The 12,781-nt window shown below is 29.3% G+C and overlaps 1 protein-coding gene across 4 annotated transcripts in view; it reads right to left on the reverse strand.

Moving 5' to 3' along the window:
• Window positions 1-12,781, reverse strand: part of LOC129981100 (uncharacterized) — a 577,941-nt gene that overhangs the window by 348,566 nt on the left and 216,594 nt on the right. For all 4 annotated transcript variants that reach the window (XM_056091770.1, XM_056091772.1, XM_056091773.1 and 1 more), the window contains exon 5: window positions 5,780-5,825. In XM_056091770.1, coding sequence (XP_055947745.1) covers window positions 5,780-5,825 — 46 coding nt within the window. The remainder of the gene's footprint in view (window positions 1-5,779; window positions 5,826-12,781) is intronic.

Consider the following 12,781-nt stretch of genomic DNA (forward strand, 5'->3'; position numbering starts at 1 on the left):
ACCTGTCCGCGGTTGGGGGCTCGGAAAAAGAACATCTTTTGTTGTTATTTACGTGTTTCACAGATGGACTTGCGAGATAACTTAAAAGCATCTTTTATGGAGTCGGAACAAGTTAAACACGACTCCCAAATCTATGTTCATAAAAGCTGCTTTGATATGAGTTAGTTAGGGTTGGTCAGGGCCATAGAAGAGGTATTTGGTACCTCCAAGCAAAAAAACGATTCATGTACCGAAGGCAAAGAAAAATTCACGCATTGCTAGGCAAGGAAAAATTTATACGCTTGTAAGCAAAGAAAAGTTTATGTGACCCTTACCAAAGCCTACAATTGTCATGCATTGCCAAACATAACATAGCAAAAGAAACTTCTATACAACACCAAAATAATGGTTCATGTAGTAAATAGGACTTGTTTGGTTTCTATGACATCCCCCCCCCCTCCTCATTACATTGTTTAGTACTTTTCCTTGAATTACTTTCAAATTGCAAGATTCTGGCAAAACTCATCAATTTTAGGCAGAATTTAATTGCTGTTAGTTAATACTTGATATATTCTATTGATTATAATTGCTGTATTTATTATACATACTTGTCATATTTTCTTGTAAATTGGAAGAAATCTGCAATATCTGGGCATTACTGTAAATTTTATTACTGCATTTAAATTCTTTCAAATATTTGTTTATATTTTCCTGTAAATGGCAGAAAATTTGCAATACAGTAAATTTTATTACTACATTTAAATTCTTTCATATATATATTTTTAAAATTTTCCTGTAAATTGCAGGAAATCTGCAATATCTGTGCAATATTGTAAATTTTGTTACTGCATTTAAATTCTTTCAAATATTTATTTATATTTTCTTGTAAATGGCAGGAAATTTGCAATATCTGTGCAATTAAACAAATTTTAATATTGCACTTAAATTCTTTCATATATATTTTTTTATTTTTTCCAGGAAATTGCAGGAAATCTGCAATATCTGTTCAATACTGTAAAATTTTATAACTTCATTTAAATTATTCCATATGTATATTTTATATTTTCCTGTAAATTGCAGGAAATCTGCAATATCTGAGAAATATTGTAAATTTTGTTACTGCATTTAAATTCCTTCATTTCGATGTGCCTTCTGGCCTCCTCCTTTCTATTCTCCTCTCGGAAAGCTAATGAAAACGTTCACACCAAAGGATTTATCACTGGTGTTTTTCTCACTGGTGTTGAATAAATGAATGAACATAACTGAATACAAATAAATATATATATATATATATATTAATATAAATATATAAAAATATATATTAATATAAAAATTGTTTTTAAATTACGGAAATTTTAATTTCCTGACATTAAAAAAATCAATAATATTTAGTAATTTGTATTTCAGCATCGATAATTCTATAGCATACATAATCAAAAACCTATAGCTGAATGCATATTAGCAATTCAATATTTATTATGAAGGAGGGAATCGACAAACATATGAAAATTGCGAATGATGAAACAAAATGATGATAAGCGTGGATTATTTATGCTATTGAATTTTTGAGAAATATTTTAAATTCTCGACAGTAAAGAAATTATTAATATTCATGCATGGATAATATATACGGATAGAAATTATTAATATTCCTGCATTATTCAAAGCATGGATAATTCAATAGCATAAATTATCAAAAACCAGTAGTTAAATGCATATTAGCAATCCAATATTTATTATTAAGATGGAAATCGACGAAAACATGAAAATTGCGCATGATGGGTCAAAATGATGATATGCGTATGATAGGCTCAATTGTTGTGGCGCCCCAAAGAAATTACATGGATCTCCTTAACATAAAATAATCCCTGCGGCTTTCTACTTCTATCACAGAAGAATATCTTTTACAAATGTAACTAATACGACTTAGGAGTGAAATAATTTGATGAAAATTTCCTAATTTACATAATAATTTATAATTGAGTGCATGAAATTATTTTTAAAAATAACAAATCTAGTGGCGAAATGAAATTAACATTATCGCGGTGTAGTTTTTTCCACCCTTTCTCGTTATATTTATCGAAACAAAACAGAATTCCATGTACCAAAATTAGCATTTTATCTTCAAGTTGCACCCTAAGACTAATAACCGGCACATTAATGCTCCTGCCTTTCTTATTGCAACACCAATGACCAATATGCATTTATACATTTTTATACATTTCGATTATGCATACACACGTATTTGTGGATTTTTATATAATATTACTTTTACAATTTATTTATTTACTTTTTACGCTTCATCTTATTTAATACTTTTACAATTATCTTTCGATTAATATATTAATCTTAATTTATAAACTTTTAAAACAATTAAATATTTTTAACTGATTAAAATGTTTAAGTATTATAATGGAATTAACAGTTGTCAAGCCGTAATCATATTTTTTTCTCATCACATTTAAAGTCATAAATGATTAATTTTTGACCCAAAATTGATAATTAATGTCGCACACTTTTAAGCACCCCTGCATCAAATGCGCTTATGAAAATTCAACTAGCTGAATAGATAAGATCGTCCTGCGCATCTGCTTTTGAAAGACTACAAAATTGAAAGAACAATTATTATATAATATAAAGATAAGAAAATCTATTAGCTTCTACTAAATTTATTTTTCAGTAAGCCAAATCATAACCCATGTAGATTCCATTATTTTCACCCAAAACCATTTTGAAAAAATAATTTCAGGAAAACAAATGGGATAAGTATATGAAAAAGGGAAAGAAGAAAAATAATTTTAAAAAAGCAGAGAGATATTAAAAGAAAAATATTATAACTAGCCTCCATTTTTTTTTTAAAGATCGAGCATTGTTTTCGGAAGACGGGACCATAAGTAATGATTGCATAATATTTTTATCGCATATTTCAGTCCCTTTAGAACGATTTTAAGCAATTGCGGTTTTATAGTATTGTGTGCGACTTTTATAGAATTAATAAATTAAATAATTTCTCCTATTTTCAAAACAATACTCATTTGAGGGGGGGGGGAGGAGAAAAAAAAGGGCTCCAGGGCTCAAATAACATAACACGCATCCTCTCAAGTGTGACCTTACAGCCAAAATAGTCATTTAGCGCAATTTTCAAATGTCTTAGAACACTTAGAAACGTTTATTTGTCCTTGTAATATGATGAATTTGTATGTATTAAATAATAATGATCAGAAAAAATGGTATAATAAGAGTTTTATTTAGAAAGGAAAGTTTCCGTTAGAGAAAGGTTAAGGAATCAACAAAGGCATGACGTAAATTATGAAGCATACAGTTAAACGCACATAGAATGAACCGTTATGAGGGATGAGTGAAATCGTTTGCATTTCTTCCCATGAAAAGCTGAATCTAAATGACTGAATTAAGGAGAGAGCCTGTGGCAAGAGTTAGTTGAGAAGGGGAAAAAACAGACACGGAAATTTACGTTAAAAAAAAAAAAAAGATATTATTTCCGACCATCAGGAGTGCAGATGTTTTTCAGTTATTTATTTATTCTTGTTTAATCTTGTTTTGTTATAGAGATGATGATAAAATAGTATTGTTTTGGAGAACGGGTGAAGGCCAAAGATTCACGGAAGTGTGCATCTTCCGATATAAATCGAATCTCGGAATATTTCATTTTGGATGATTTGCATAATCTCAGTTGTGTTTAGACCTTGAATTCACTGGGAGACATATAAAATATGATTTTAACCAGTTAAATATTATGAATGGCGTGCATACTGGTTCTAAAGATACCGATTGCTTTGGATAAAATTATTATCCTCTCAATTATTAAAATCTTTAATTATGAAAATATAGTCGTATCTTAACAATACAATAAGTAATTTGTAAAAACGAAATGTTTTATTAATTCATTATACACCCGGGTTCCTTTCAAATTACAAACGATTATGATAGCATTTCATTCGTTAATTATATTTTTCTACCTTACTTAAGAATATCTATAGAAAGAGATATTGCGATTTTTTTTTCTCTTTAATATTTTGCAAGTTCTTTAGAAATCCCCTTCAATTTTTTAATCAGTGGATTACTTATGGTTCATTGTTGAGAATATTTATGTTATAGTTTGCAATACGACACATATTTGTCTTGGTATGCATTTATTACAACTGATTACTGCAGATGCTAAAATACATCTCCGATTGTATGACACATCCACTTTTATATATATTTCGACATGCATTTATTACAATTCATTGCTGTGGATGCCACAGAATACTTGCAAATGCATGCGATCGCGTCTACATAGCATATCTATTTCTATAATAAGCCATGGCAACTCCCAGAGAGCCAGTTAATGCTCCAAAGCTAAACATTGAGTTGGTCTTAATGGACGCTGACAGAATGAATTTATGACCCGATATGCATTTTTACGGTTCACTGCCGTGGATACCTATTATTACCATAGCTACATGGCATATCCTTTTTTTATATATGTCTTGGCATGAATTATGATTTTTGGCTCTCGTTATGTGGCAACTACATGGTACAATCATTTTTATATGTATTGGTATGTATTTATTACGATTCATAGTTGCGAATGCAGTGACTTGTGATTACATGCGATCGCAGCTTTATGACACGTCCATTTTTATATATGCTATGGCAGCCAATGAATACTTTAAAATCAAAGACTGAGCTGGTTGTAATGATCGCAGATTGAATGAATTTTTGGTTCGGTATGCATTTATTACGGCTCACTGCTGTGGTTACCTATTTTGATCACAGCTACATAGCATATTCATTTTTATTGATGTCTTGATATGAATTTACTACGAATTTTTATGTAGGCTATATAGTACATCCATTTTCATATATGGTGGTATGCATTTATTACGATTCGTTGCTGCAGATGCCATGGTATACTTGGGGTTATATGCGATAGTGGCTGCATGGAATATCTATGTTTTTATATGCCATGGCAGCCAGTTAAAGTTTTAAAATAAAAAATAGAGCTGGTTTCAATGCACGTTGATTGAATTTATGGCTCGTTATACATTTATTACGGTTCACTACTTAGAATACTCAAGTATTTTTGATCATAGTTACATAGTATACTCATTTTTATACATGTCTTGATATGAATTTATCACGAGTTTTTGTGGAGACTACATAATACGTCTATTTTAATATATGTTGGTATGCATATATTACGATTCACTGTTGCAATGCTGTGCAATGCTAATGATTCAAAGTTTGTCTCAATTACATAGCACATCCCTTATATATATATATTCCCGACATTTATTTATTACAATTAGAAAACACAGTAAGAATGATTTCCTACAGATTGTTGTAAAATAACAACTTATCAATGCATTTTTTTCTCACAAAAATATTTGCTTATCATATTAATTATACTGAATAATCAATAAGCTCTTTATTAGGAAAATAACTGAAAAGAGAATCGAAAACAAATGCACAAAATTATCAAAATAAATTTGGAAAGAAAAAAAACTATGCAAATTTAGACAAAATTAGCAAATTTTTTTGACTAACTTATCTGAAAATTTTCAAATAATATTTTTTATGAATATTTTATATACAATTCTCATTTTCAAAGATATGCTAGAATGTTCTTTTTGTTACCAGAGCAACTTTTTAACTTAAAATAGAAATTTTTGAAAGCAAAGAAACTAATCATACTATTAAAATCACTGTGAGAATCACGTTATGATATACTAATAGAGATTAATCGACAAGTGTGATTAGGAATATTATTGACAATTTTTACAAAAAGTACACTCACCAACTTTGGTTTCATACATTTCCCATTCTTCTACTGCGACTGTTAACTGAAATGCAAAAGAAAAGAAATATTTTAAATTTAGAAAGCATGCAAATATTTTTATAGTAATATAAATTTGGAAACGAAGAATCATAACAAAATTGCATTAAATAAAAAATGAGTTTTAAATATTACATGCATCATTTCTTTTCACGAATTTCATTCACGCACTCACAAGTTAATAGTCCAATTAAACTCTGTATTAAAGTATTAGAGTTGTTCTAAAAATGTTATTTTTTGCTATTTTGCTTAAAATTATATTTAGGCTACACTAAAACGAATCTTATGAAGACTAATTAAATTTTTTCACTTTAATTGTTACTTAAAAGCTGATAAGATAAAATTAAATCGATAAAATAAAGTCAGCGGGAATGGTCTTCAAAACACTTTCTCGCATAATCTCTAAAAAAGATGTTACCTCCCACCACCCTCCGCATAAAAATATGAAACTTGGATAAGGCCGCAAACGCCATGAGTGCCCAGAGTTTAATTTTCAGCAAGTGCAATGATCTGAAATTTTTTTTTTTTTATGCAAGTGACTTCTGTGGTTTTTACTCTTATAAAGAAAACCGGCACTTACGTACTAACTGCATGCATTTGGCGAAAAATAATATAAACGATCGACCATGAGAGATTCTTCGCTGATATCCGGTTAATGCACAAGTACCAGAAAATCAAATATGCATTTTGGAAATCTTCTTTCAGATCAATTAAAACCAAAATTTGACATCTGTAGTCACAAAGTCATATACAAAATTCCATGCATTTACGATATCATGTTTTTGAGTTTACATTCGTATAAAAGTGCGGACAGTGAATCCCCTGACGGATTTGGATAAATTTGATACAGATACACATTATAGATGCCAAATCTGAGTACAAATTTTATCTATCTAGCTTTATATATTTTGTAATCTTCGAGTTCATCTGAATCGAACAGCCGGATAGACAAACGTCCTCTGAATAAACGGTCTACATTATAGATGCTAAATCTGCGAACCAAATTTCACCTATCTAGCTCTATATGTTTTATAATCACCGAGTTAACCTGCAACGGATAGCTGGTTAGACAAATTTCCTCTGAATGGACGGTCTACATTATAGATACTAAATCTATGTACCAAATTTTATCTGTTTAGCTCTGTGTGTTTGGTAATCTTCGAGATCACCTGAATCTGACAGCCGAACAGATAAACTTCCTCTGAATTAATTTAATTGAAAATTGATATAAATTTACAAATGTAGTGTAAAGATCATACAGTCACGTTTATCTGTCTAGTTCAAAGCATGCTTGAATTTTCATGTTCAGAAACGGACAGAGGAATCAAAATTGTTTCAAAATTGTTTTTCGGACAAGGGGTGGTTTGAAATTGCGGAGATTCGTCAAAATCTCGAATTCGAATATTTTAATGATTCTCTTAGTATACTTCATATACAAGAAAATAAATAATCTATCACTGAAATTAAAGAAGGAAGCCTCAGAATTGCCCATCGGTTCCTTTAGGTTTTGACCCCAACCCTTGGAGTATATCTTTCAAAAGTAATTCTCTGTGTCACTGGTCAAAATTTTGCAATGAAAAATAAGGATGATAAATGAAAATTTGTTGTAAAAGAAACCAGTTTAATAAAGAAAATTAAAAAAAAAATACATATACAGAATTATTGAATCTCGCACAGACTTATTTAACCTAAAGAGTAAGTGAACTTTTGTACCCTGTTCTGAATATATTTCAGCATGACATCAGGTCAGGAGGTTCTTGTAAAACAACAAACAATATAATTTGTGCCATTTGTATTAAAGCTTCTTACAATAAATTTGTAGTATAATATGGTTGCTCATATAGGGGCGTATTCAAATGTTTGCATGCAAATGGAAGATACAGGCAAGGTCAAGAGCTTTAAAATAGCGATCCGCCTTTTACACGTGCTAGGGTGGAGCTTCTCCCTTTCATTAATTCTATCATCCCCTATTTCCTCCCCCTCATTATTTAAAAGGGCGGTGAAATTTGTTTCGAAGGTCATGCAGTGTAAATAAGAAAAATGCTTCACCATTCTTTTTGGTAAAATGAAAGTTCTTCAATATTTTAAGTCATTGCAACCCCAGAGTTTTTATTGTGCTGCCATCTATGAGTAAAATAATGAATCAGAAACCGAATCTAATAAAATATTTCACTGGATATTTGAATTTTCTAATTAACTAAAAGAAACGAATTCATGTATTAAATTTTTATTCAATCAGAAAAGTAATCATAAACTGTAACAAAAATATAAAGATGTAAGAAAGACATTATTTATATTGTTTGTTGTGAAGTTAGAATTTGTTATTAAAATTTCTTTCTTTCATAAAATATAGTATCTAGTTAAGAAATTCGATCGTTTTGCAATATATATTTCTTTAGGATTCCATAAAAATGTTAATGTGTAAATATAAAAATACATGAAAATATTCCTTAGCCCACAGAATGAAAATGAATCTAAATAGAAATAGCATGTCAGTTCAAAATTGAACAGGTAATAGTAATGCATGTAATGTATAATCTTCATGTAATGCATAATCTTCATTCACATAATTGTAATGCCTAATCTTCATTTTTAATTTGACTATCATTAATTTCATCCACTATTTAATAATTTAGGAAAGATCTGAATTCTAAAACGCTGCTTCAGTTTTGAAAAATCGAATCTTGGTTGAAGACTGCCATTCCAATGTACCTACTTTAAAAGTGCTTAAAGTTTATCAAAATGTTTAACAGCAACCCATAGCATAGCTTCATAATAAGAAAAAATTCAATTCTTTAATTTACTCAAACTATAAACTATTCAAAATGAAACATAGTTTTCTGAAGATTGAAAGTAATGTTTTTATTGTTGTAAATATTTATATATATATTTATATTGAAGTAATGTAGTTCATGCAATAATTATAATAGCTGTTTTTCGGAGAAACTTTTCGCACTATAAAAATTATCTTTTAATTAGAACAGAGAAAAATGTAGGTATGAAAGAACAACAAAGCATAATTTTTCAAATTTAAAAGAACTAACTAAATAAGAACCATTAAAATCTAAAATTAAAATTTTAAAATATATAGTCATAAACCATCGTCAAAAGTATATTATATTATAAAGCAGCTTAATTAAAATATTTTCATGAATGAAATAAATAAAGCATTTCATAACACTTCTTATTTAAATGTTTTTCCGCCATTTTAAAATATAAAATAATATATTTTTAAATAAGGCTTGGACGTCTCGAAAATGTTACAAAACCATTGACAACTTAAAAAAAAATTTTTCTCGTAATTTTTATTAACAGATTTCATTATTGTCATAAAATTCAAAGTTTTCATTCATAAAATTTTTAATTTCATGATTTTTTTTTCATTTTTCTCTTTTTTTTCTCACTATATTATCTATTGTTTATTATTAAGCAGTTTACATGAGGAAGCAGAATGTGAAATTCCATTACAGAAAAAGATAACATGGAATATGAGTCCCTTAGTTTTAATGGTATCACGACATTGGCTTGCATTGTGAAGATACATGCCCTCAATAAACAGAATTGATGAGTATCCATTAAAATAACACGGCTTTAATGTCCGTCATAATTTAATTCTTAAGAATACTTTGTTGGGAGAATCATAAACATAAAGCTGTGTATTAAAAAGTTAATTGAAATTAAATACAACTATTCTTCCACCTGACCAGCTAGTTGCCAAGGGTGAATTTAACATAAAAATATTCCTTTATTAAATATTTTAGCAAAAAAACTACTCATACATAAACACATACCATTTTGGACAGTTCACAAACTTATTGGAATGAAAAAAATTAAAAAGTTGTTTGCGACATTAAAGAGTTGAAGACATTAAAGCAAACTGCCAAAGATGATTTGTGTTTAAAATTATTCCTTTATTAAATATTTTCAAAAACAGAAATTACTCATACATAAACACATATCATTTTGGGCAGCTCACAAACTTATTGGAAGGAAGAAATTAAAGAGTTGTTTGCGACATTAATAGTTGCGACTCTTTAGAGTTGAAGACATTAAAGCTTCAAGCCAAGGATGATTTGTGTTTAATATCAAATTATTCCTTTATTAAATATTTTCACAAACAGAAATTACTCATACATAAACACACACCATTTGGACTCCTCACAAACTGATTAGAATGAAGACATTAAAGAGATTTTTTTTTTTTTGATTCAGATGTTTGTCCACACCCGTTATTTATTTTATTTTTCTATTTAATATAACTTTCAAAACTTTCATTCTATAGTAACACTTGCAACTGTGAGCAAATCGAAACAATCCAATCATAAATCAACCTTGAACATTACCACAGCAGGCACCGTCGCTTTACTTCACTCTAAAACATCTTAATTCAAAGATTTCTGTAATATTTCATACACACAACTGCATACCTCTGTGATTATTACGCCACTTTCCTACTTGCACCATTCTCAAGACATGCGATCCCAAGAAGAAATGGAGGTACTCACGGAATTCGAATCATCCCTCCTCTTTCCTTCCCCTTTTCCATTACGCTCATTCATTTCAACTTTCGATTTGAACCATGAAACTTACCCCCACTTGTTTCGAAACAACCACTGGTGAGTGACACCGCGGAGAAAAATGAAATGAAAAATCGTCTGTCATATAGTTTAGCACTCGCCCGTGGACCCCCTGGTGAGGATCGTTTGGTTGATTTCCACATCGATTCAATGGCCGGTAGAGTACAATGTGGGAAGGGATAAAGGATAGGGGAAAAAAATCGCTTGGGGTCGCCGACTCAGTGCATTTTTCATTTTTGATCTTTTGGCTTGCTAAACGGTTCGTGCGAGCTGCAGAAAGGTGAACAAAATATGAAAGTTTTATGTGAGATAGCGTAAACAGGATGATATAGAACGTTGTTTACGAAGTATGTTTGCATGCCTTGAATATAAAAAAAGTTCATCGTATGAAAACTGAAAAATTTTAGAAATTTCCTTTGCTGATTCTTCAGAAGATACTAAATGTTTCATTTCTTTCTAAAAGAGATAACATTTTTCTATGAATAATAAATCTGAAATGTTCTTTTTCTTCCAAAAGATGTATTCAAGCTGTTTTTTAACATATTAAAAAAAAAACTTCAATCCCCCCCCAAAAAAAAGCACATATATTTTTTGCAATAATTATTAAAAATTTCTGTTTAATCTTTATGACAGATTTATTAAATTCCCCATTTTAGTTTTTTAAAAAAATAAAAATACAAACCATCTTGAATTTTTATGGTATTTAATATATTAATTCAAATATCCTGCGTATGTCTTTAAATTTCATTTCTAACTCATATAAACAATACAATTTTACTTCCTCCTGTACGTCGTACACAAAGAGAAAGTATAGTAATCATTAAAAAATTCGAACTCGACATTTTGACAAATCTCCGAGTTTAAAAACTCTCTGAATTCAAAGAACATATTTTTTGGGAGTATTACGTCTATCTTCAGGTCCTTCTGTCTATTTGTCTATGAGCACGATCACTCAAAGACGCTTTGAGCTAGTTGGATGAAATTTATTATATAGACTTTACATCAGATTCATAGATTTTTATCAAATCTACGAATTTCTTTAAAATCATGAATGAAATCCATTTAGAGAGACATGTTCGGTTGCCGAATACAAGATTACATAATAACTACGAAACGAGAAGAGATGAATAAACTTTGGCACACAGTTTTAAGTTGTATAATATTTTAAATTACAATAATTAAGCGTGTTAATTAAAAAGTAATGATTTAAATATTTAAAATTCGGACTCATTTCAATGTGACTACAATTGTAATTCTGTGCTAAATTTTGGTTTTAATCGGTCAGGAAAAAAAAACACATCTAAAATATACATTTGATTTTCTGGTACTTGTGTATTAACCACATTCTAGCGATAAATCATCGAAAAAATCGTAAAAAAACACACACTCTGATAGGCTTTTTTATAAATATAATATTGTTAGTCGATAGCTTATAGATAATAATATATAAGTCATTTGACAGAAAATTTCTGGGAGACCAATGCCGTTGGCTTTTTTCGTTACTAGAAGAGAAATCAACCTCATCCAAATTTCAGATGTCAGTTATTGAAATCAAAATCTGTACATTCAGGCATCTTAAATATCTCTATAATGAGACATTTTCGATATTGTTAATTTGTTTCGGTTTTCAGTTTTGAAAATTTACCAAATATTTATTCTTATAATTTCAATATGTATTAAAAATAAAGGAATAAAGGTGTGCGTGCGTGCGTGTGTGTGTGTGATAAAGAGCGAGAGAGAATATCCATCCATTTGTACGCCAGTTTGCACGTCACAGATCAAATTCTTTGATCTAAAACTACAAAATATGGCATAAATATATTTTCGAAGTTAAAAATATGCTTTATAGATCAATTATATACTAATCGCAACTTGATATTTCTTCGCAATAATTGCAGGATATATTAGAGTCTAAAATTTATTTTTATATCATCATTATAAAAAACAAAAAAAAAAAATGCTTTTTAACCATACTAGGTAAGTTAATGAACAATTTTTCTCATAAATTTTGACAATTTTTAACATTTTTTTTTCAATAATATTTTCCATTGTTGCTTTGCAAGAATCATTTCATTTGTTTCATCATATATTTCATATACATTTTCATCACATTCGCTCGATTTTCATCTCTGTTAAAAGTTAAGAAGAAGATTTCAGTCATTACGTGCGCCATTTATAAGAGGAAAACGAAGAAGAAATGACAATGAAAATGACATTAAAAATTAGAAGTTAGACTACCCGAATGTACGATTTTAATGGCACTATAATGCAAAAGGAATTGATTCTAATATATAAGTTCAGGTACAGAATAGGTGTAAGTCTAAAAAAATAATATGACTTAAATGTCTGTCACAATTTGATATCTAAATATCTTTTCTTGAGGGAA

The sequence above is a fragment of the Argiope bruennichi genome, chromosome 8 (assembly GCF_947563725.1).
Source record: "Argiope bruennichi chromosome 8, qqArgBrue1.1, whole genome shotgun sequence".
In the NCBI taxonomy this organism is placed as follows: domain Eukaryota; kingdom Metazoa; phylum Arthropoda; class Arachnida; order Araneae; family Araneidae; genus Argiope; species Argiope bruennichi.